Source organism: Peromyscus californicus, unplaced genomic scaffold, assembly GCF_007827085.1.
Source record: "Peromyscus californicus insignis strain IS unplaced genomic scaffold, ASM782708v3 Scaffold_4__1_contigs__length_199733344, whole genome shotgun sequence".
Classification (NCBI taxonomy): domain Eukaryota; kingdom Metazoa; phylum Chordata; class Mammalia; order Rodentia; family Cricetidae; genus Peromyscus; species Peromyscus californicus.
Genome location: NW_026294562.1, coordinates 25,238,635 through 25,265,260, shown reverse-complemented (window position 1 = coordinate 25,265,260; position 26,626 = coordinate 25,238,635). Strand labels below are relative to the sequence as shown.

The 26,626-nt window shown below is 41.9% G+C and overlaps 1 protein-coding gene across 12 annotated transcripts in view; it reads right to left on the bottom strand.

Annotated features, from left to right (window-relative positions):
* Positions 1 to 26,626, bottom strand: part of Cpeb3 (cytoplasmic polyadenylation element binding protein 3) — a 190,201-nt gene that overhangs the window by 132,888 nt on the left and 30,687 nt on the right. For 3 of the 12 annotated variants that reach the window (XM_052712070.1, XM_052712067.1, XM_052712068.1), the window contains exon 2: positions 20,682 to 21,697. In XM_052712070.1, coding sequence (XP_052568030.1) covers positions 20,682 to 21,686 — 1,005 coding nt within the window. In that variant the 5' untranslated portion in view covers positions 21,687 to 21,697. Of the gene's footprint in view, positions 1 to 20,681; positions 21,698 to 21,921; positions 22,563 to 22,620; positions 22,768 to 24,621; positions 26,375 to 26,626 lie in introns of those variants that run through there. The other 9 variants (XM_052712063.1, XM_052712066.1, XM_052712065.1 and 6 more) reach the window with 8 other exon arrangements.

Here is a 26,626-nt window from a genome sequence, read left to right as displayed (position 1 = left end):
GCAGCACAAATGTCTTCACTTAGCCCAAAATGGTCATCCATCTCATCTGCCATGGTCTGAATATACCCCAAAATGCCCATATTGAAACCGAATCCTCACTGTGGGAATATTAACGGGTGGAGCCACTTCAGAAATGATCAATGGACTAGTAACAAGGCTAGAAGGACCTAGGTGAGACTTTTTTGCCATCTGAGGACATAACATCACCCTCTTGTGAGGACATAGTAGCAAGAAACCCACTTGGAGACAGAGCAGCCCACAAAAGACACCAAACTAACCGTCTTTATCAACTGTGATGAAATAAATGTACGTTGATTATACATTACCCAGTCTATGGTACTTGGTTACTGCAGCACAAATGGGCTGATAGACTAAAACTTACTGTCACCATTTCATTTCCACATAGGTTGTCCTTTTACAATACTGATTTATGTGAGATGTCATCAGCCTAGACCATTGATAACATATACAAGGCAAATTATGCTGAACATACTGTATTTCTTCTTTTGATGGTTTAGAACAAACATCTGGTGTCTTAGGGGCATCATGATTATTATGATCACACCACAGGAGATTAAAACTGGGTTTTGAACTTGCTTATGACACCATGTAAAAGAAATTTCTTAATATAAATGCTTGATGTAAGCTTGTCTGCCTATAGCTTGCTGGAAGAAAAAAAGAATATAAAATGAGCAATTGCTTAGCTTCCTGGACCGTATAAAATGGCTGACTTTTTAAATATTTAATTATTGTAACAAAAGCTGAAGCATCCTTTTACTTAGCTTTGTCCTCTTTCTGAATCTTCCTCACTGTCTTTCTCTGTCCTTTAACCTCTATGTATTCAATACATTCTCTATTATTTATGTCCCTGTAACAGAATGTGCCACTGTAACCCCTCATCTGCTTCACCCCATTATACCCCACAATGAGAAGGAATGTATTCACTATAAAGAGATTTTTCTACCTTTCCTCCTCATGCCAGGCCTTCAATTTTTTTCTGGGTTTCACATTTAACAGAATCTCAGCCTAAATTAGAACATCAAATACCTCATTCTAGTTGAAAAAGAAAATCTTGTGTTCTACCTGCATGACTCATCTGTCTTAAAATAGCTACTCTGGAACAGCATTGTATGTTCTGCATCACTCCGGAGCTGATGGGTGAAAGCGAATGTTCTACTCTGGCAGACAGGTAGCCAGGAGTAGTGAGCTCAAAAACATTACCTTCTGGTCACTCTCTCAGCTCTTCGGAATCCTGAAGAGCGGGAGGTAAAAATATGGTGAAACCAATAGCCACATCACACCCCAGCCTTTACCATGCTAACTCTAAATGCCTTTGAAAGAATTTAGCTTTTTAAAAATTCATCTGAGGTTTAACTGTGTAATCTAAAGTAGTAGCAAAGTCTGCTTTATTCTGTTTAAAATCAAAGCAAATTTTAATTTAACAAACACTACAAAATACTATTTTTCATCAGCATTGATGAATGATTCAAAATATTCAGGTTGTATTTTGCAGTGTTAACAGCCAACCATTTAAACTAGACTTAACAATTTTGATAAGGTCACGACCTAGATTTAAATAAAAATGCTTTTTAAATCAGGTATGGTGGCATATAACTCTAATTCTAGCACCTAGTAGGTAGAGGTAGGACCAGAAGTCATTCTTAGTTACACAATGAGTTTGAGGCCAGCCTTGGCTATATAGGATCTATGAATAAAAAGAACGAGTAAATAAATGTTTCTTTTCATTCCCTGGTAAGTTCCCCCTCAAAAGAGCAGTGCGGTACCCCATAGAGCATTATCTTAAACTGTGGTATCAAAATTCGATGAGCTGGGCATAGCAGTGCACACCTGCAGCCCCAGTACTTGGGAAGCAGAGGTAGAAAATCAGAAATTCAAAGTCGTACTTAGTTACACAGTCAGTTTGAAGCAGCCTGGACTACATGAGAGCTTGTCATTGATAAATAAACACACAGATAGAAAGAAAACTAGGCCGTAAATTAATGCAGCAGAACTAAAGTCCTAAGGTCTAATCTCAATTTTGTTAAGGTTTTATTAATAATGTTCAGACTAGCCAATAATCCTGACCCCTAGTGAGTTTATTCAACTTCAGAATGCCAGCTTTCGTTTCTTTTATTCTCTATGATCTTCCCATATGAGTGACTGGTGAGCAATTACTTACAGTTCTCTGCAAACAAGATGACTGGTCAGCTAACAAACTCTAAATTATCAGGGTATGAAAAAGAATCAGGCTAAAAATAAAATTCCTGACTTAGAATGCTAGTTATTCCTTCTCTTAGATGTTTTACTCAGAAGCCCATGAAGTGACCTGCACTAGTAAAGTTTCCCTTCTAGTGTATTAGGAACTACAAAAAAGCATGGGCAAGTTAGACATCAAATCACCTTTTCAGACACTCCAGACATGACAGCCTAGCCTTCCCTTCTGAAATCCCTCTACTCTAAATGTCAACTGGTTTCTAAGACATGATCATTCTCATCTGCCACTATGAACCACTTTCACCTCTGGGTTATTTTCCAACTATTTAAACCTAGGAGCCACAGTAAGTATCCCCCGCCCCATCCCCTCTCTTTTATTCCTATGTCTAAGTAGATCCCCTAGTTATTTCTTGAGTCCTTTCAACCACCTTAAGTCCTCACAAGTTAACTGGTTTTTCACCTGTGTTTAGTTCCTGACAACCTATATCCCAGAATAATCTTTCTGAAATAAAATTATGATCAGTTCAGTCAACACCTCAAAAGCCTTACAGTGGCTATACTTCTCAGCTTAAAGGTCCTCCATGTGGGCTGGTGAGATGGCTCAGCAGAAAAAGGAGCTTGCTGCTGGACAGTGGAAGCCTGATGACCTGAATTCAATCCCCCAGAACCTACACAAGGTGCAAAGAGCAAACTGATTCCACAAGCTTGTCGTCTGACTTCCATACCTGTACCATAATGCACATGAACACACACAAATAATAAACAACTTTTACAAAGTCTTTCTACAGTGTAAATTTGTGGTGCAGCTCACTGGAAGAGAACATATTTTGCATGTGTAAGCCCCTGCTTTGACCCCAGCACCCAAACGTTGAAAGCATAGATGTTAGAATGCCCTTTGTGAGCTGGCCCTCCCTGTTTCTCCAGCCTTATCTCTTGTTTACCTCACTTCTATCTCAAATCTTCTGCTCTACTCAGCACACCAAGCTATTTCTTATTTATGCACCTGCTCTTCCCGGTGCTTAACAAAGAATCTTTGGTGCATTCTCCCACCCAGTCTCTTGTCTACCTATGGAACCCTGCTCATTCAGTTCTAAATAAAGCACTGGGATGGCTGAAGTCATTTAAGACACAGTGTTTAGTCATTAAAAACTAAAGTTTGGGAAAGCAAGACCCAGCACTACAAAAAAATTAAAATGCACTTGAAAATAATCTGAATCATCTGAATATAGAGACATTTGGGTACCTGGAACTGATTCTTGTATGAAACAGAATGTAGTCATCAAAATCTTTATAAATTTAATGATATAAAATGCTTTTTAAAAAAGGAGCTGAAATGATGTATACAGATTACCTCTACTATGTCAAGCATATTGTACCTATACATAAAAAAGATCATTGAAGCCAGATACAGTTACATTTATCTTTAGTCCCAGGACAAAGGAAGCAGAGACAGGCAGACCTCTATGCCTGGTTATAGTGAGGACCCTGTCTCAAAAAACAAAAGGAAAGACGGTAGATAGACAGATGGACAGATGGGTGGGTGGGTGGGTGGGTGGATGGATGGATGGATGGATGGATGGATAGATGGATGGATGGATGGATGAATGGATAGATAACTGGGTCAGCAAGATGGCTCAGTGTGCCGAACAGTGATGGTGCATGGCTTTAATTGGGAGGCAGAGGCAAGAGGATCTCTGTGAGTTCGAGGCCAGCTTGGCCTACAGAGCTAGTTCCAGGGCTACATGGAGAAACCTTGCCTCAAAACAAACAAAACAAAACAAAAAAACAAACAAAAAAAAGATGGCTGAGCAAGAAAAGGTATTTGCCTCACAAGCCTAGCAATGAGTTAGATCCTGGAACTCACATAAAGGTGAGAAGAAAAAACTACTCCACAAAGTTGCCCTTTGACTGAAATATACATAGTTTTAAAATAATAATAAAACACAGTAACTGGTGGAAAACACAATACTAGGAACACTTCTGTCTGGGTAATAGAATTAAGGGTAGCAATTTTCCTTAAGTTTTAAAATTGAAAACATGAATTACTTTCAAAAATCATTTTAAAAAAATTGAAAGTACTTTAAACTATGAAGATTTTCTGAAGGTTTCCAAGCCCCCCACACAAATTTAATCATTCTTTGCCTTTGATTCATGCAGATACTCTTTGTGGGCATATCATGCTCTATTTTAAGCCTCATCATTTTCTATTTTAATACATGTCTGGGAGCGGAATGAGACCAGAATATGGTTCACCTTCATCACTAGTAGCCAAGCCCTGGTAAGCCAGGAGTGTTTACAGAAGTTAAATTATTCTTACATTGTTAACTACATGTAAGCTCACTGATAAATACATTATCAATTGTCTGTAAATGTGAAAAATAACACATGCAGACAATGCTATGTATTTAAAGTCTCCCAGGTTACTACCACAGCCTATGGGACACTGCAGTAAGAAGGTCCTTGCCCTGTGTGCCCCACATTCTACTGTGGCAGAGGGCCCTCGCCCAGAATAAAATGAGACAAAGGTGTTCATTGCAGAGTGTTCAGTGCTTGGAGACAATGTGGGGTGAGGGGAATTGGAGAAGGTCTAGAGAAAAGCGACATAGGGCAAGATCAGGGGCAAACAGCTGAGGAACAACAACAACAAAGAAGAGACAAAAGAACTGAGTTTCCAAGCCGGGCAGTGGTGGCACACGCCTTTAATCCCAGCACTCTGGAGACAGAGCCAGGCGGATCTCTCTGAGTTCTGAGGCCAGTCTGGTCTACTGAGCGAGATCCAGGACAGGCACCAAAACTACACAGAAACCTTGTCTCAGAAAAAAAAAAAAAAAATTTAGAGTTTCTTGTGATCATGGACGCTGGATGGTAGACCGAGCAGTGTTCTCTGGAGACTGCTCTTCACCTCTCCCGGATCCTGTCACCAACCCTTTTACATGCTCTAAGTTACCCCAAAATAAACCTCCTTTTTAACTAAAAACAAACAAACAAACAAACAACGACAACAAAACCTGAGTTTCCATCCCTCCTGCTATCTCACAAACTAAGCAGCTTCCTCCAGTCTTAAGGAGGCTCACAATCTCTAATTCACAAGAATGTCTAAGGATTAAATAAGATAATGTTGTGAGAGGAGTGAGGCGGGTGCCTGGCCTTCCGGTCTGAGTCTGTGTTAGCTATCTCTGCCTGGACAGGAACACCAAAGTGATGCACCAAAAGACAGGATACATGGTGATGGCTTCCAGCAAACATGCCAAAAGGAAGTCAAAGGAAATTTTGCAGTTAATTAACAAAAATGCCACCAAAGCTCTCCTTAACCATTTATCTGAGTCTGCCAGGCAAACACAGAAGCACATTTATAGCAAATGACACAGTTACCTTGGCTTTCCCTCAACATCTCATAAACCTTACTGGTTCCTTCTCACTTTAGTCCTCTGCATATCTGGGTTATGGTTCTCTGTTAAAGAAGAAAACAACATTTCCACCAGACTGCAAGAGAGAGGCATTTCTGTGCACATACACTTCTTGTCTCTTAACTGCTGATTTGAAACCTAAGATCTGGGACTCCTGGAGTGTGAGCAGGGCTCAGACTGCCAGGTCACTAAGCTGTTTCTTCTAAAATACTCCCTTCCATCATCAGTCTTCAGGACCTACTGCACCTGTAAGATTCAAACTACATAGCACAAAGCACACAAGAACACAGAAAGCACCCAGCACCGATGAAGCGGAGAGAAGCCCTCACAAAGACATGGAACCTACTGATGTCTTGATCAAACTTTCTACCCCAAGAACTATGAAAAATAAATTTCTATTGTTTTTAAATTTTAAAATATACAAAATCTTTTGCTCTTTATATCTTGGTTTCCCAGTCTCACATGCTGGAATGGCTAGCTAGCTGAACGGCCCTACTATCACCTGCTTTTTGTCAAACTATTAAGCAGAATTTTCTCCTTAGGATTTTTTTTTCAGTCTGATTAATCACTATTGTGTCCACATGCATGATGAGATGCAGAGGCAGGCACCTGCCATGGCCTACATGTGAAGTCAAAGAACAACGTCACTGAGCTGATTCTCTCCTTCACCTTTTTGTAGGTTCTGGGGATTGAACTTGGTCATCAAGCTTTCATGGCAAGCTCCTTTATCCACCAAGCCATCTCACCAGCCTCTAAGTATTTCTCAATGTTATTATGAGAGTCATCCTGACACTAATTCTTCTCAATTCTATCATTAATAATGTGACTTGGAAAGTCAGGAATAAACCAGATCACCGTGACAGAATAAATTAACTCTAAAAGAATAAAGTGATTGGGCTGGACAAGGTGATGCATACCTTTAGTCCCAGCACTCAGGAGGCAGAGGCAGGTAGAGTTCAAGGCCAGTCTGCAATACATAGTGAGACCCTACCTCAAAAAAAAAAAAACTTAAATCAACTAACGAGAGAAAAGGGAACATTTCAGCTAACTGTGGTAGTGCACACCTACAATCCCAGTACTTTGTAATCTAATGTAGGAGAAGCATCTTGCCCAACCAGCCCTCAGCTATACAGCAAGATCCTCTCTCAAAGGACCAAAACAGGAGCAGGACATGACGGCATATAGACAGCATGTCTACAACCATAGCAATCTGGAGGCAACGGCAGGAGGATCATCATCCCAAGTCCTTTTTGTGTCAAAACAAAACCCTGCTCACAAAGCTTGGGGTGTAAATTGAGTAGAGTGTATACACACCAATAACCAGGCCCTGGGTTTAAACTGGGAAGGGAAAAAAAAAATTTCCCAGCTTACTTCTTAGCACATCAGATTTGCAATCATAGTCTCAGCCCAGAAACCAAGTATTCATAGTCTAGAAACAATAACATATTTTTACAAATTACAGATATTCTTTATGACAGTATACATATTTACCTGTGGTTTCATAGTCTATGATGCCTGGCAGAGAAATGCTAAGACAGAAAATGTTTCAAGAGTGTTAAATACGTACATTATAAAAAACATAAAACTGACCAACTTGGGTTTACATTTTCATCCACGTAGTGAAGATGGACTGCTTGGCACTTCTAGGAACTGGCTAACACTGTAGCACTATCAATTTAGTTAACCACATTGAGTACTAAAGAAAGGGAGTCGACCTCTTTGCCCTGTTGATCTTGCCCTTTAAATGAGTTTGAATGCTCAAACAATGAAGTTATTTGTCTTTATAATGAATAGCCTTATGTATACATAGCTCACCATGTTTCCCCCCTTTGTGTATATTAATTCTATGTTCCTCTCAAATGATATTAAAAGCCCATTTATATTTCTCTCTACTGAGATCTGCTCACAGAGATTTATGTCATAATACATATTATTTCTGAGAATTATGTAACAGTGCTTCTGGGGAAAGAAAAATAGGCTTTATTCCAAGGTGCTGAGTTCATGAGTGCTTTCCTCTTTCAACTATTAGAGTAATTCACACAAGGAAGTTTATCCAGAACATATAAAGAGTGTTAAAGGAGCTGAGTGTAGTAATACATGCCTGAAATCTCAGTATTCAAGAAGCTCAAGTCTAAGGAATACCACAAGTTCAAAGCCAACCTGAGCACCATAGTTTCAAGTCAGCTGGGGCTGCACAGTGAGACTGTCTCAAACACACACACACACACACACACACACACACACACACACACACACACACACACACACCACATGTTTAACAGGTGAAAATAGGTCATCTGGACTCCCACAAAGCAACCTACCTAGGACACTATAAACACCACTTGTGGAAAATTTATGAATCTACCTACCATTGCAAACACAATAATAACCTCCCCAGGATGTCCCCTTGATTTATGACTACATTACCTAAATTCTCAACTTGTCTAACTTGTCAAGAGTCAAACTAAAGGCTCTATCCTGAATTCTATCTCTTATAACCATACCAACCCCTCCCCATCAGAAAGATAGACCTAGCCTCCAGGAAATGGTAAATAAGAACTTTCTCTTGGAGCCTTGGTATCTCCAAAAACATGAAAATCAACACTTGTAGCAGTCAAGAGTGTTTTTGTGGAATAATCTTTTTGTGCACTGTGAAGATGTGTCATTCTGACTGGTTTACTAAAAAGCTGAACGCTCAAAAGCTAGGCAGGATTTTCAGGCACACAGGACACTGGGAAGAAGAAAGCGAAGTCACCATCTGCTAAGAGGGAACAGACATGTAAAAAGAGGTAAAAGCCACGAGTCATGTGGCAACATGTAGATGAATAGAAATGGGTTAATTTAAGTTATAAGAGCTGGCTAATAACAAGCCTAAGCTATCAGCCCATCTTTTATAATTAATTAGAAGTCTCCGTGTCATTATTGGGGAGCCTACAAATGGTCTGACTACAAATAGTGCCCAATATTCAGCCACATATAATGACACATATTCACAGTATACAAAAAAGATTATTCATATAGAATTTGCTTTCTTTATGGCAAAAGCTAGCCATTTTTGCATGAAACTGCCTTTGCCTCGACTACTGACAGTATGCCGTCCAAACTTGCTGAACTTTGCCAAACAGGATAGGACAATCCTTCAAAAATTCCTGCTTCACAGAAAAGTCTGTCAGATATTCTAGGTCTGTAGACCAAAGAAGGATGCCCCAACACTGCAGAGGAAACTTGGGTGACTGTCCAGGCATCCAGCTGCTTCTGTCATTTATTTTAGTTTTAGAAGTGGCTTGCTCTGCACTTTCTGCTTACTCAAGTAATATTTTATCCTTCTTGGGTCTTTGATGGAGTTGAAGACTAGACAGTCATAGTTATAATTCTCCTTAGTTATGATAAAAGTAAATTAGGTACAGAGCTTTGGACTCATCAAGATAGAATAAATAATAAAGTACTTTCTCCAAAATTTCCAATATAAATAGATTAAACATTGTGAATGTAATTCTTACCTGATAGTTGTTCTTATTATATATAGCCTTACTGTGTTAGAGCTAAACCTTTCCCTTTTTATTTAGGCAAAAGGGGGTAATACTGTTGAATAATCTTTTTTGTATACTGTGAATATGTGTCATTCTGAATGGTTTAATAAAAAGCTGTACAGCCAATAGCTAGGCAGGATTTTCAGGCACACAGGATGCTGGGAAGAAGACGGAGTCGCCAGCAGCCAAGAGGGAACAGACATGAAACAAAGCAGGTAAAAGCCACGAGTCACATGGGAACACACAGATAAGTAGAAATGGGTTAATTTAAGTTATAAGAGCTAGTTAATAACAAGTCTAAGCTATCAGCTGAACATTCACAAATAAGAAGTCCCCATGTGATTATTTGGGAGCTGGCAGGCAGAACAGAAAAATCCACTTACAGAGCGTATTTCCCTCATTGCAAACTAATATGTTCAGAGCAAGGATAACTCTTACCCACTGGCAAGTTGTGTTAAGCAGGAAGCAACAAGTCACACACCTCATTTTTGTGACTTAAGTCTATACTCTCTAACATTCATGGCTAGATTTCCAAAATACACAGACACTGGACTGGAGATGTAAGCCCAGGTGGGAAGGGTTTCTATAGCATACACACACACACACACACACACACACACACACACACACACACACACACACACACACACAGACGCTCACATAGCAGATCAGGCCTGAGGCTAAGGGAGATTACTAGGAGACAGGCTACATAGTGAGTCCCAGGTCAGCCCAAACTAAAGTGAATTTTATCTCCAAAAAACAAAAAAAAACCAACCAAACAAACAGTGACCATAATATACAAAGAACCTGCTGGATTCATATTTTTCTAGTTCTTCTCCACTTCCAGATACCAAAGTATTACTCTGAACTATGGAATAGCAACAACCCTTCTCTTATTAAGCTTGAATTCTGACTACAATTTCAGTAGTTAAACATGTATCCAAGAGGCAGAAAAGTACTCCTATAATAGCTAATAGTATCTAATCTTTATAACACTATCATATTCTCTCATAAAGCAAACCAGAAGGCAGTTTCTCTCCACTTTTACTGAGACACAGGAAAGGAGTCACTCATGAGTGACTTAACTCTGATCACCAATGACTGTGTCAAGGCTCAGTCAGTGTCTTCCTCATTCCAAACTGCCAAAAGAAAAGGCTACAAAGTAGAAAACTGCATCAGTGTCAGAGGCCAGATAGTTCAAACACTGTGTCTAAGAGATCACATTGTTAGACTAACTCACGGCAGAGTTGTAGAGTTTATACAAAGTTAACCACTTTTCAATATGCAATTATGGAGTATACAATTTAAATTCTGAATGTTTCAGTGGCACAGAAAAGTCTAGTATTTCCTAGCCCATTTGTGTGTGTGTGTGTGTGTAATGATGAAGAGTGTGTGTGTGTGTGTGTGTGCATGTGTGTGTGTGTGCGTGTGTGTGTATTCCTGTGTGAGGGTAAGTCTGCAGAGAGATGGAGGTTGATGTCAGACCTGGCTTTCACATCAAGCGCTGGCTACTGAATTCGGGTCCGTGGTTGAGGGGCCAGCACTGTACCCACTATGCCATCTTCTCCAGGCCCCTTCCAAATGGAGTACAGATAACGAGCCTGTGCTGCCGATACAGAATAATGGGCTCTGAAACAGTCTGGGGGTGGTGAGGTCTTCTGTAGTTCTGCATTAGAGCAGTGGTGAAGAATAACTACTAGAAAACCAGGCACAGTGGTGCACACCTACAACCTGACCACTGGTGATGGAGGAAGGAGGATGAGAAATTCTAGGTCATCTTGAGCTCCATGAGACTGTATACCTGTACCTGTCTCAACAACAAAGAAATCAACTAGAGGAGAACTTCCACTTTTAATTATTTCTCATTCTACCCTTATTTTAAGACAAATATAAACTAGACAGTTCACATTGCTTCCTGAAAGAATGTTTAATTTGGGGGATAGATATTTGGGAGCTGTTGGTTTTGGTATAGTTTTTGAGACAGGGTCTTTTTAATTAGGTGTATGGATTTGGGTCTGGTTGTAGGTTTGTGCACATAACTGCTGCACCAACAGAGGGCAAAGGTGTCAGCTCCCCTGGAGCTGGAGCTTAGGTGTCAGGCGCCATCTGACATGGCTGCTGGGAACCCAACTCTGGTCCTCAACAAGAGCCATCTCTCAATCCCGTTTGTTTGTTTTTTGGCTTGTTGCTTTTTAGGGAAAATTAAACAAAACAAAACAAATGTTCATTATATAAAAATTCTAAGCTGGCATATTTATTTTTAAACTTGCCCTAGTTGTCCTGGAACTCACTTTGCAGACCAGGCTGGCCTCGAACTCAGAGATCTGCCTACCTCTGCCTCCCAAGTGTTAGGACTAAAAGAATGTGCTATCATGTCCGGCTTATTTTTGAACTTTTTTATGTGGTAGGGAGGATACTGGTAGAACCCAGGCCTCATACATGCAAGGCACACATACTTTTATCAAATTACATCCCCAGCCCTTTAATATCATTTTTATTCCCACAACTTATGTAAGGAATTTCTTCCTGTTAACACTGACATTTAACTAGACACAAATCAGAAAAGATACAATTTTCTGTAATCAGATCTAAGTGGGAAATAATTTGAATTTTTTCCAAAAATATATAAATCAATAGGGATAGCATTGGTGACTACTGATTCAGTGGTCATGTGTGCAGCACCACTGTAATTTTCTTCTTCCACTTCCATACAGTCTTAAAGTCCCTCAGTTGCAGGTGGTTCCCCAGTTACTGTCCACCCACTGCCCTCTTACAATGCACTCAATAAACTATTCTTTGTTTAGAGAGAGACTCTTTACATAGCTCTGGCCATCTGGGACTCACTATGTAGAGCCAGCTGGCCTCGAACTCACAGAGATCCATCTGCCTCTGCCTCCTGAGTGCTGGGATTGAAGGTGCGTGCCACCATGTCTGGCTCTCAATAAACTGTTCTTTAAAAAAAATTGTATGGGCCAGACATGGTGAGAGATGCCCTTAATCCCAGCATTCTGGAGGCAAAAACAGGCAAATCTAGTAGTTCAAAGCCAGTCTGGACTATATAGAAAGATCCAGGCCAGTCAGAGGGACATAAAGCAAGACCCTGTCTCAAGAAAAAAAAAAAAGAAATAGGGGCTGGAGAGATGACAGAGGACTTGAGTTCCATTCCCAGCACCCACATCAGGCAGCTTATAACTGTCTGTAACTCCAGCTCCAGGTGATCTGATACTTCTTACACACACATAACACACACACCCATGCACACACACAATAAAGAAAATGGTTAAAAAAAAGAAAAATAAGAAATAAATTTATACTATATAATACTAACAACTATAATTGTAGTTAACTATATAATACTAACAACTATAATTGTAGCTAATGTCTAAAGTCTCTCAGAAAATGTCAAAGATTTGATTTCTGATGCAACTTTGAGTAAAACATTTAGTTTTAGAAATAAAAACATTTTATTGTTATATAACTTGATCACATGATTAAAAGTATTTTTTAGTCCCCAAGGTTCCTCATAAAGTGAAGCATGAATTCAGTCTAAGCACATTCATCTATACTGTATTGATGTGTAGAGACAGTACGAAGGGGTAAGAGCAACCGTAACTTGAGGCAGAATGCCTGGACTTTCTTTTGTTTTGTTTTCAACAGGGCTTACTATGTCTCCCTGGTTGTTCTGGAACTCACTGTGTAGACCAGGATGGCCTCAAACTCACAGAGATCTACCTGCCTCTGTGAGTGCTGGGATTAAAGCTGTGCACACCACTGGGCAGAGTGCCTGGTTTCAAGTCCCAAGTTAGTAAATTACTAACTATAAGATGTTATGGAATATTATTTTAAGGTGTGTTTCATTTGTTTATGCTGTGGAATATTTGTTTAATGATGCCAAGTGTGTTGCATTCTTTTATGTTACATTTGTTTAACTCTGTGAAGCTGTGTTACTTTACCTGCCTGAAACACCTGATTGGTCTAATAAAGAGCTGAATGGCCAATAGCTGGGCAGAAGAAAGGATAGGCAGGACTGGCAGGCAGAGAGAATAAATAGAAGGGGAAGAACAGGAGGAGGAGCAAGAGAGATCAAGGATTGAGAAAAGAAGGGGCCAGCCACACAGCCAGACATGGAATAAGAAAGAAAGAAAAGATATACAGAAACAGAGAAAGATAAAAGCCCAGAGGCAAAAGGTAGGTGGGATAATTTAAGAAAAGCTGGCAAGAAACAAGCTAAGCTAAGGCTGGGCATTTACAAATAATAATAAGTCTCCGTGTGTGATTTATTTGGGAGCTGGGTGGTGGGCCCCCAAAAAGTAAAAAGTTAAAAAAAAAAAAAAAGATCTTGAGCAAACAATGTAAATGTACCAGCCCTGAACTTCCCAATCAGCACATTGAGGACAATAGTCTTCTACCTCAAAGGAATTTCAATGAGAAGCTACAAGTGAAATGATTAACACAGGGCCTAGCCATAGGAAAATGATGAATTATCAGCTGTACCACCAGGACCAGAGGCTTTGATAATTAAGAATTCTATCACATAGAAAAAAAGAATACATGGTATTATATGGCAGTTTGGGATATTTAGATTGTGCTGTGTGAGCTCATCCTATTATGAAAACACAATCCTAAGCAAACAGAAAAAAATAAGTAACATTACACAATATTTTGGAGCTATTCAATAGATAGCACTAAATGAAATCACTGGCTGTATCATACTATGATATGTCCACATAGAGATTCTGGTCATCATTACAGTAACAATTACTGTAACCCAACTCAAAGTAAATTAGTATCATTTCTACTTTATAGATGAGATACTCACAGAATTTCCTCCCAATTGTGAAGCAGAGTTGAGTCCAAACCCTACTATTGACATAAAGTACCCATCTGAATTTGGGCAAGTCACATACTAGAAATCTGATTTCCTACAGAGTGATCAGAGATTGAGTGCTCCAAAGGTCCCTTCTAAAGTTCCTTGGACAAGAATGTTGCTTAGCTGGGCAGAGGCAGAGCCAGGCGCAACTCTGTGATGTGAGTTTGAGGCCAGGCTGGTCTACAGAGTGCGATTCAGGACAGGCACCAAAACAATACAGAGAAACCCTGTCTTGAAAAAAACAAACAAACAAAAGAATGTTGCTTAAATCTAAATTTACCACAGACAGAATACCTCTTTTCTAGCCCTTTCATGTATATAGGCTCCCCTGTCTCACAATACAGAGTGAGTAGGCACATGTGTAGTTCCCTCACTGGAAGGTCCCACCACTCTTAAGCTCTGCTGATAAGATTCGCCAACCTAATAGAGAACCTCAATAAAGCCAGGAGTGGTTGCATCTGCCTATAACACAGGCTGAAGCAGGAGAGTCTTAAATCTGAGATTAGACTGAACTGAATGACAAGACCTTGTTCCTCTCCAACCTCCACACACTCCAAAAAACTGGGAGTGGTGGTACACACCTGTAACCCCAGAACTCAGGACATGGAGAGAGGGGGATTAGTAGTTCAGCAACTACATAAAAACTGGGCATGGTGGCCCCTGCCTGTAATCCCAGCACTGGGGATGGAGAGAGGCAGAAAAAGGCATATCCTGTGTACTCACGGGCCAGCTAGTCTAGCAGAAATAGCAAGTGTCATGTTTAATAAGACCCTGTCTCAAAAAATAAAAGAACTAGCAAAGACACCAGAAACTGATCTCTGGCCTCCAAATCCATACACAAGGGTGAACGTACCTGTATATATACAAGTATACCCCCACACACACATACACACACACACACACACAAATTGAAACCTCACTAAACAGTTCTATCACAAAATCCCTTTGGAGTCCAAAGAGAACCCAAGTTCAATGAATTCTGACAGCACTAGCACTGCAGGAAGCCACAGACATGCAGCAATGAGACTGGCTGGAGTTCTGTGACCCAAGTGATGTCACTCACCTCTCAGAAGCTCGCTTATTTACAGAAATGAAACAGCTTTTAGATACAAGTAATCCCTAAAGAAGCAGCCACCTCGAGGCAGGAAAACCAATCAAGTTTATTGGACTAAGAAAGCCTGTGTGGTTTGGAAAGCCACACTGAAAGCAGTGATTGCTTTTACAAAACAAACCACACGAGGTTATTGTGATGTGGGAAAGGACAGGAGAAAGTGAAGTAGCACTGCCAACAACACGAGCTTTTTGCTTTTCTTTTCTGTTTTTTTAAGTCAGATGTGCTGGAAGCTGGGCACTCAGGAGGCTGAGACAGAAGTATCTGGGCAGCCTTGGCTATATAAACAAGCTTCAGGCCAGCTTGTACTATATAAGAGACCACATTTCAGAAATATACAACAAAGTCAAAAAGACACTTTATAAGAGATACTGTTGAAAGTCTCTTTTAGCACAAGGGGTCTGTTTAAAAAGAACAAATATTAAAGAGCCACACCTGTGGCTCACTTTTTTTTTGTTTTTGTTTGTTTGTTTTGTTTTTTGTTTTGGTTTTTTGAGACAGGGTTTCTCTGTGTAGTTTTGGTGCCTGTCCTGGATCTCACTCTGTAGACCAGGCTGGACTCGAACTCACAGAGATCCACCTGGCTCTGCCTCCCGAGTGCTGGGATTAAAGGGGTGTGCCACCACTGCACCATCTTCTGGCCCCTGTGGATACCAAGTGTACTGTATACACACACACACACACACACACACACACACACACACACACACACACACACAATTAAAAATAAAATCTTTAAAAAAAATAGGTATTCCATGAACTAAACTTCTCAATTTAGGCCAGGTATGGTGATGCATTCCTGTAATCTAAGCCCTCAGGAAGAGGAAGCAGGAAAATATCAGTTCCATCCAGACCAACCCTGGCTAAAGGTGTGACTATCTCCAAACAACAACAAAACAAAAATCAGGCACACCTTTAACTCTAGCATTTGAAAGGCATAGAGACTGGGTGATCTTTGTGAGTTCCAGGCTAGCCAGGGCTACACAATGAAACCCTGTCTCATAAAACAAAACACAAAGAAAACCTCAATTTAAAGAAACCAAATATATCCAGTCCTAGAAAAATGATTTAAATAAATGCACAAAAATGAAATTCTGCCTGTTAAGAAACAAGATATTTTGATTTTTAAACATATTTGACATGGGGCTGGAGAAGTGGCTCAGTGGTTAAGAGCACTGGTTGCTCTTCCAAAGGACTTGGGCTCAATTCCCAGCACCCACATGATGACTCACAACCATCTGTTACTCCAGTCCTAGGGGATCAATCTTCTCTTCTAGCCTCCAAGAGCATGGAGGTAGTGCACAGACATACAGCAGGCTAAACATGAATACACATAAAATAAAAAAACTTTTTTTGGTTTTTTGAGACAAGGTTTCTCTGTGTAGCTTTGTGCCTTTCCTGGAACTCACTCTGTAGACCAGGCCGGCCTTAAACTCACAGAAATCCGCCTGCCTCTGCCTCCGAGTGCAGGGATTAAAGCGTGCACCGCCGCCGCCACCACCACCTGGCAAAATAAAAATGTAAAAACAAAACAAAAAGCACTCTTGGCACAGTTATTAACACAAACCAAGTCTGGCAAATCTACAAGCAAAGCACAGCCAAGCTATTGTTCGGTTCCAGTTCTGCTGCTCTTCTGTTGCTTTGAGGGAGGATTTCACTCTGTAGCCCAAGATGGCCTCAAACTCATAAGTAAGCCTTCTGCCTCAGCTCCTGGGAGCTAAAATCACAGGAATACTGGATCTAAAACATTTTTTTAAGAAACAGGATTTTGCCAGGCTGTGGGTGGGGAACGCCTTTAAATCTCAGCCTTTGGGAGACAGAGGCAGGGGAGGGGGATCTCTGAGTTTGAGACCAGCATGACCTACAAAGTAAGTTCCAGTACAGCCAGAGCTACACAGCGAAGCCCTGTCTTGAAAAAAACAAAAAATAATTAGTTTTTGCCAGGCATGGTGGTGCACACCTTTAAACCCAGCACTGGGCAGCAGGAGGCAAAGGCAGGCAGACCTCTGTGAGTTCAAGGCCAGCCTAGTCTACATAATGCATTCCAGGACAGCCAGGAATATCAATGTAGAGAGAACCTGTCTCAAAACAAAACAAAACCACAAACAGGTTTTTCACAGTGCTGGCCAAGGCATCTTCCTGACTCAGCCTCTTGACTGCATACAGGTGTGCACCATTCAGTCTAACTACTCTAAATACAATGTTACTTCAGAACCTGAAAGGTCCAGCTGGAGCAGTGCAGCAGGTAAGAGCAATTACTACTCTTTCCAACACCCACATCTGAAAGGTACTGAACATAATTCTAGCTTTAGGGAATCCGATGCCCTCTTCTAGTCTAGGCAGGCACCTGCAGATGCATGGCATATACTCACACAGACACATTCATATAAATAATAAAAATATATCTTTAAAAAAAAACCCTTAAAGGACCATTTTAGTAAGAAGTAAAACTGAGACACAGAGTACATATAATTTTTCTTGAGGCCAAAAAATGTTTAATTTTAACCAAATGATTCAATCATTTTTGCCCATTCAATAGTGCTAGCATCTATTACCAAAAAAAAAAAAAGTACAAAGGTGTTTTGCTCTTACTAGCATTATAATGGTTTGTTGGAAAATGCTGGCAATCTTCACACTACTACTCAATATCAGGGACTGGTGGTGTGTGTGTGTGTGTGTGTGTGTGTGTGTGTGTGTGTGTGTGTGTACACATATGCACAGGCCAGAGGTCAATGTCTGGTGTCTTCCTCTATGGCTCTCACTAGTTTCTGAGACAGGCCTTCTCACTGAACCTGGAGCTCACTGACCAGCAAGCCTTAAGAGACCCTCCTGTCTCCCCAGCATGGACCAGAACATGCGTTTTTTATGCAGATGCTTCAGAGCAAAATTCAAGTCCCCATGCTTTCCATGATAAGCAATTAACAAACAGCCGTATCTCTGGCCCCTCCATGATTGGTGAAATTTTGGATTATATTTCTTTCCAATCACCCTCCCCAAGACTTTTTTGTTGTTGTTTTTCAAGACAGGGTTTCTCTGAGTGCTTGGCTGGCCTGGACCTCAATCTATAGACCAGGCTGGCCTGGAACTCACAGATCCTCAGAGTGCTGGGATCAAAGGTATTCGCCAATATAAGACCTAATCCCCTTTTAAGGTGCTAATTAGTAAAGACTAATCATTTTCAATAGCCAGATACAATGCCACATAACTGTAATCTCACTTGCCTGGGAGGCAGAGGTAAGAAGACCATTTGAGTCAGGGGTTCAACAACACTCTGGGCAATGTAGAAAAACCTCAAGTCTCAAAATAAATAAGGAAAAAAAGTTTGTATTCAGATGAAATAAACTCCTGAGAATTCAAGACAAGAATTTAAGGGAGACCCCAGAATCCACATAAAGGTGAATGAGAGAACGGACTTCACAAGGTTTTCCTCTGACCTCCAGACATAAACCAGGCACGCAAGCTCAAGTGCACCGGCTCTTGCACACTTACATGCACACACACACACACACACACACACACACACACACGATTATTTTAAACATTAAAGGGGAATCTAGATTATCTTCTCTGAGTGAGTTTGGATAGAAAGCCTCACAATGAAATAAGGAACTGTCAAGGCAGAGGGCCTCTCCAAGTGCCAACTACAGCATCTCCTGTCCTGCTCACCGTTCTCAACCTACAGAACTAAGGCCCTTGCAAAGCATTTCCTTTGTTAAAATAAGCGCTAGAATGGAAAGAAATAAGATATGAGTATGGTAGCAGGTAACCCTAGCACCTGGAAGGTGGAGGCAGGAGGATCGGGAGTTCAAGGTCATCCTCACCAAACAGCATATTCTGAGACAAGCAGAAGCTACGTAAGAGAAAACTTGAGAAAACTAAAATTGCACCTTAATATTACATTAATATCAATATTCTTGGAAGACCCTTTTGAAGTCATGTGAGAGCCTTGCACACTGAAGCCTCTCATCAGGACTAAGAGTGTAGCTCCACAGGGAATGTACTCAGCATGAGCGAGAGACTTGGGCACCACCCTGAGCACCATCCGGGAAAAGCCCCTAACCCAGACAACAAAACTCCTAAACACAATCTAAAGGTTTCATGGACCTCCTTGAACTGTCGAGAACAAAAGTTCTTGCTATAACCTTGCGATATGTTTTCAATAATCCCATTTCCTTGGGACATGACAGAACCCACCCCCAACATCTGAAAGGTAAAGAGTAGCAAATTGAAGGCTCCAGCTGTACCAGATTCTACCTTGGTCAAATTGCCAGTCTATCATCTGTCATCAGGAATCAAAGGATTCCTTTTCTTTCCTTTTTTGAGACAAGAACATGTACATAACCCAGCCTGAGCTGGAACTCCCAATCCTATAGCCCAGCCTTGGTGCTGAACTTACAAGCTCTCACCACCACGCCCAGATTTTCTCTCACAACAGAGCCTAAAAGCTTATGAACAAATCACTTCACAAGTGCCTGGTAAGCCTGTCAGACAGCAAAGGCTCCTGAACGCGCACTCTCAGCACCCCTTTCTACCCTTCCTACTGCTGTGGACACAGACTACATGAGAAAGCAGCAGAAACAGGGCACTTTCTCCAGTCAATATTCCTGTCCGGAGCACTTCCTGGATTTTTCATTGGCATTTAATACCAAGGTACAAGACTCATTTTTCATTAAAGTTGCAAGACTTTCGCTTTGCCCAGTTTCAAATGGTGTAATTGATCTGCATTGTCTTCTTAAATAACCCGACTGGTGAAGGACACTGCAGCTTTAAATATTTCAGTGCTAGCTAGCACATAGACTCCATTGCAATATGGCTCTGAAGGTCGTGTCCTATTGTCTGTCTCCTGGAAAAAAAACCTAAATCCTTCTTTTAAGTAACATGGGAATAGTCCCCCTAGAATTTCCACTCTTCTACTTCCGTCCCTTATAGTTCAGGGTGTTTATTGGAATCTCACACTCAATTTTCCTGGCAAGGGCCATATGCTGATTATTAGTGATTCCAGCGCCTGAGTGAGACATAAACACATGTGTTCACATTAGTTTAGTTGAGCATCGGCAACTATTTGAAATAGCACCACTCAAAGGCTGTTAACCGCTTTAAGAGTAAAGCCAGGGTGGTTTGGGCGTGGATGGCTTTCCGGCACCTTGAGCCTAGGATTGCGTAACCTGAAAATGTGTAGCTACTTAAAATGATAGGAATCTCAGCATACTCCTCCTGGGACTACTCCCGCACCTGGCTGTACAATTGAGGCTTCATTTGTCAAAGAAAGCCAAAATAAGAAGCACAAGCACAGTGAAGGAGAAAATGAACTGGAAGAAAAAAAGGCCCTTTTCTGCCTGCCAGCAGTCACAATGTTCCCCCAACCTCACACCCCACCCCCACCCACATTGGGTGGAATAGTCCCAATGAACCCAAGATTTGAAGGAAGCTGTAATTTGCCATCCATTCTAAATAACAGCGGGTGGAGCGATTAAAAAACAAAACAAAAAACCGGGAAGAGGGGTGAAACAGGCGGGAGGAAGGCGTGTGCAAGAGCACAGGGGTATTACCTGAAAAGGCAACAGATTGTTACCATTATCGGTCCGGAAAGCGTTATCCTCCATCCAGGATTTGGAGGTGAGCGGGGCCGCACGAGGGAACTTGGGTGGCGCGATCACATTGCTGGAGAAGGGCTTCTTGAGCGGCGAGATGGGGTTAAGTGGGGAGGGTACCCCCACACCCACGCCCACGCCCACGCCGACAGCGCGGCGAGGGTCCCGGCCAGCCTGTAGGCCACCCCACGGGTTGGACGGGGCACTCCAGGCGGCGTTCACGCTTTGGTGCGTGTTCCAGCTGGACGAGGCCGAGGAGGCGGCGGCCGCGGCAGCGGCGGCTGCAGCGGCCGAGGATGAGGACGGCTTGCTGGTCATGATGGGTTGGTGGCCGTAGGCGGCGGCGCTCCTCTGCGCATAGGGCGCCTGGCTGGGGCTGGCGGGCGAGCGGCGTTGCTGCGAGGGCTGCGCCTGCGGGGGCTGCGCGGGCTGCGGCGGCTGCGGCGCGGGCGGCGGCGGCTGCTGGTGGTGCTGGGTCTGCGCCAGGCCGATCTGCGGGGAGAAGGTGCCTCCGAAGACCGGGTTGACGTGGTGCGGGAAGTTTTGGAAGAGCATGGTCCCGTTGACCGGGGTGATCCCCTGGAAGAAGCTGTCCTCTACCGCGTTCGTCGTGCCAGTGGACCAGGTGCTGCCAAAGGACGGCGACAGCGACGCTCCGGGCGCCGCGGGCTCCTGCGGCGGCGGCGGCGGCTGCTGAGGGGGCTGATGGAAACTCAAGCCCGGCAGGAGCGGCGACTCCATCTGCATCTTGTCGGGGCCGTTGGGGGCTGGCGGGGCCGAGGCGGGGCTGATGGCCGGCACTGCGCTACTGTCTTCGGGCTTGGGGGTCTCTGAGGAGAGGGGCGTGGACGGGGCTTCGGCTGCGCCGGGCTCGGGCTGGAGCTGTTGCTGCTGCTGCTGCCGCTGCTGCTGCTGAGACTGGGGCTGGGTTTTGCTTTTGTCCATCAGTAAATCATCCTGCATGGTTTGCGCAGCTGAAATGGGAAGAAAGAGAGATGCGTTATTGTCAGTGTGATCATGAATGCCCTCACTGAAGCGGGCGGGTGTTTTACTTGCGAAAATCCAGTGCCACCGCCACTAGCCAATTGCAATGCAAATCCATAAGCTCGCATTTAGAAGAGCAGGTCGGGCTGGAGGGGGGTTGGGGGATAGGAGGGCTCGAACAAGGTCTCTAAAAACACTCTGAGAGCGTCTTCACCCTTTCTGACGTCTCTGTCCCTTTTCTGTACTAGTGAGAGATGTGCTTATAAGACAGAAAGACAGCAATTTCGCCACGTCTCTTTCCCCTTCACCGGAACTCCGAGCGTTCATCCTGCGATGAGAAACTGATTCTGGTTCCTGTTTTTTTCCCAAGCACCACCCTCCCCCAGCTATTTGCATACGTCAATAAATAGTGCTGCGTCCTTCAGCAAGGTTAAAAAGACGTGATACACGACCCTCTCTTTTCCCCTTCCCCAGCTGGAGCACTTAAAAAAAAAAAGAAAAGAAAAAACAAGAAAAAGACAACCCTCTTGATTAGCAAACTGCCTTCTTGCTGCGGATAATTGTTTCATTTGGCTGCAGCGAACCACGAGAGAGGAAATCTTAGGCATTTGTTGGAAGAACTCAGCTGCACAATCATTCTCTGGCCGCTCAGTAGCGGCAGCTACTCCATTTTGTTAGGAGACGTTTTAATATAAAAGAAAACCCAGTTTTTAAAAAAGAGGAAAATCGCCGGGCGTGGTGGCGCATGCTTGTAATCCTAGTACTCGGGAGGTAGAAGCAGGAGGATCAAAAATTCAAGGTCAGCCTTGACTACTTAGCCAGTTCGAGTCCAGCCTAGTATAAATGAAAAAAATATGACTCAAAAAGAAAAAAGAAAGAAAGGAAAGGAAAAAAAGAAAGAAAAGAAACCTACTGAAACGTTTAGACGTGTTTGCTTCTTATTACTCTAAGGATTGTGGTTTTTCTGCTTATTCTCCAATTTTCTCGTCTCCAATTCACCGCCCAAGAGATTTCCTGGCTTCTTGGCGTTTCAGGTCTCAACGGGAGCCTGAGAAATTCTCTGCAGAGTGGAGAAATGCTTCTGGTTGGATTTGAGGTCAGAGGGAGGGAGGTGGGGAGAGAGGAGAAGGGAGGGAGTCTGTGAGATGGAGTGGGGGCGGGACTTTAAAAATGCATCTGAGATTTAAGTAGACAGTCAAGATAATTCCGGGGTTGCCAGATTTTCATTTTTGAATCCTCCTGCTGCTGCCTCGGTCACAAGACTGGCAAATTTAGAATCCATTCTTTTATCACTAGTATTAACAGTGAAAGACTATGGTTTGACGACCCTGAATTACCATATGCTAGCAACTGTTAAAAATAGAGGAGTACAAAGTCCCAAATTCTCATCCATTGTAATTATAGTACATTACCCTCACTGCTTCATTTAGCCATATAAGGAGTGTATGGTATTTTCCACTTCACATACAAGAGCTATATTCACCTCTGTCATACAACCTGTTTTCTTACTCAAGGATGAAAACAGTAATCACTCAAAACCAAAAGATTTCCATGTGTGTAGTTATCACTGAATTAGCTTGTCACAGAATATGTTAATTGCTTTAAATATCTGAATATTACAGGGCTGAGACCTTGAAAACAAATATTTTGAAATGTTAAAGGAGCTATGACCAAACATATAATTATTTTTAGATGATTCAGTACAATTGCAACAAAGTTATTAATATATTTAATACAGTTAATTAATTCATATACTGGAAAAGCATCTTTCTTGGGACATTTGTAAAAGGGCATTCAGATACACACAACTCTGCCATTGGACTATTCAAGATAACTCTTAAAATGGAGGTATCTCTCTTAACTATTACACAAAGGCTATCAGACAAGAAGTTGGATTAACTATTCTGTTTTATTAAAACTATCATTAAGAGATACCATCTTTCATTTAAAGTTTCATATACAAAGAGCACAGTGGGCTTAGGGAAATATTTCACTTCTCAAACACCTTATTTGCCTTTTTATTCCTCTCTTCCCTGCCTAGTCCCCTCCCCTAGAAAAAAGCCCAGCCCAGGATAATATAACATGCACCAGGGATTGCCTGCAACTGTCAATGTAGCTTGCTTTAGATTGCTTTTATGTTCCTCGGTTCCCTCTATCTAAAACAATGGCTTTGATTAGTATTATGAATAGTGCACAGGGAGAGTGAACCTTGGATTCAGACAGCACAAAGTTCCATCACTACCAAAGAGGATGGTCACAGAGACATTTTCATACTTCCTTCTTACAGTGCTGCAGGAGACCATTATACTTCTGGAATTTGAGTGTTTTGGTGAGCTAGAATTTTCTTTACAATAGCTGTATCATGGCTGAAATATGTATTGGATTATAATTTTAGTATCATCCAGCTTTTCTTATTGTTTGTATTCAACACTTTTTGTTAATGCCTTTAGCTTAAACTGCATGCTCTTGATGGGAAAAAATGCTGTACTTTACCCCCCAACCCAGCCAAAAAGTAACCTAGACCCAGAATATTTTATAATGGCTTTAATTAATAGTAATACTACCTCATTAAATTCTCAATGTTATAACAAAACACTCCTTTCTTTTCCCAATGCTCTTTAAAAATAATACAAATTTCACTTAATGTATAAATTCACTGTCAAGGTCAAGACCCACCTTTTAATAAATAAGATATTTTAAACAAAAGCTAAGTCAGCAATTAAGATAAAATTTACAAAGTCAATATGCAGTATCCTTAAATAACTGCCTGTATAATTTGCTTTGGAGGGGTTTTTGCTTATATATAGCAAAGTCTGAGAAATAGATGCCTGTTCCCCTCCCCCACCACACACAATAGATCGGCTTTTACATGCAATAACCCAATTTCAGGTAATAAATTCATAGCAGCAGTTACCTTTAAGTGTCCAGTTTTTAAGGATCGATAAAATTGAAAAATGAACAGTATTTATTTCTTCTTTCGGAGTGATTATGTGACCGCTCTGGAAAAGCACTTTGACAACTGTAAGAAGAGTGGGCATGCGCACACAGAGGACTGTGGGGGCTGAAGTCCTTCACAAGGTACTCTGCCCGGCTTCAGCACGTTCAACCGGGAAAGGAGGAAGCCTCGTAAATACAGATTCCAAGGGGGAGAGGTTGTGCCCGGATTATATTATAGCCTCCTAACCAATCTAAATCGGGAGTTGTTGAAATAAAAGAAGGAAAAATAAACTGGGTTGTCAACTTGATTTAGGAAGCAAGGCTAAAAGAGAAAGTAGATTGTAGGACTGTGAATAAATAGATCCAGCTGAGCTACCTTAAATGGTATTATGATGGTAATGGCTGGGTAGCCAGCAACAGGAACCCTACTAGAAAGAAAGAGATTAGGGTGTGGAAGAAAAAAAATAGACGGAGAATTACTGGAGAATGATAAACACTTAAAACCCCCACCCCCAGTTGCTTTGTTCTGTTTTGAGACATTGGGAGACAAGGTTTCCCTACATAGCCCTGGCTAACCTGGATCCTCTGGCCTCATCCCCCACCAGCTGGGGTTATAGATATGTACTACCATATTTGCTTAAAGAAAACACTTTTAATACTGAATTTTAAAAGTACCTTAATACTAAATGTGCTACTGACCTTGGAGGTAAAAATAGGTTTTAATCGAAAATGTTTGACCTTTTACCTACCAGAACTGACCGACTGAGACAGGAGCTCCCTATGTACCCACTAGATGACTTGGAACTGGCTATGTAGATCAAGCAGGCTTTAAAACTGCACCAATCCTCCTGTCTTTGCTTCCCCAGTGCCACCACACCCAGTTCAGGATTTCTTTGTATTTGAATCTTTACTGGATGAGCAAAGCTCACTTCATAATCCCAGCACTAGTAAGGCTGAGGCAGCAGAATGGCCGTGAGTTCTGGAACAGCCTGGGCTATATACAAACCAAAAATGGGCTAGGGAGATAGCTTAGATGATAAAAGTCCTTACTCAATGAGTGTAAGAACCTGAGTTAGATCCCCAGAACCCATTAAAAAAAACCTAAGCATGGCAGCATCACACCCTTATAAACCCAAAGGTGAGGGTGGGAGGAGGTGAGAGGGGGAACAGGTGGGTCCCTGGACCGCTCAGTCTCAAAAAATTTAAAAATAGGGAGGTTGTAAGGGTGGTGGGCAGATATGAAGGAACTGGGAGACGGATAGGATCGGGATGTATGATGTGAAACCTATAAAGAATCAAAAAGTCTACTGCTGTATCACCATGACCTCGACAGATCTCCTCTGATCTAAGCAGGGATTGGTTAATATTTGGCTGGGAGACTGCCTGAGATAACTAGGTACTGTAGGCTCCTGGCCTCCCCTTGTTTCCGTTTTGGCCACGACAGAGGGCCACTGCATCATGCCCTCACCCATCTCCACCACAGGAAAAAAATTAGCAGACTGTTCCTCAGGAAGGACACCTGAGTTGGACCTCTGGCTTCCGCTTGTACTTATTCACACATGCACACACACACACACACACACACACACACACACACACACAGACACACTTACATACACCCATGCAAAAAAATTCTACCTGTATGTTCTGAGTCAACTCACCTTATTTTTGCCTGATAAAATGAAAGTCTACCTTGCATTACTGATATAGTGATCAAATAAAATTCAACTCTTTCACTGAAAAATAATATTTTATATTAATTAGTAAATAACTTAAAACTTTAAGAGAATAACTGCATTGGACAATGACTTCTTTGTTTAAGATAAAAGAATACATATAGTTTCTACTTGGGGGAAATTGTACAGAAACATATTTGGTTGTTTTTGAAACTGGAGGTCATTTAGCCCAGACCCTTCTGTCTCTACCTCCCAAGTGGTGAGATTACAGGTGCTCCCACACCCAGCCTTTTATTTTTTATTATT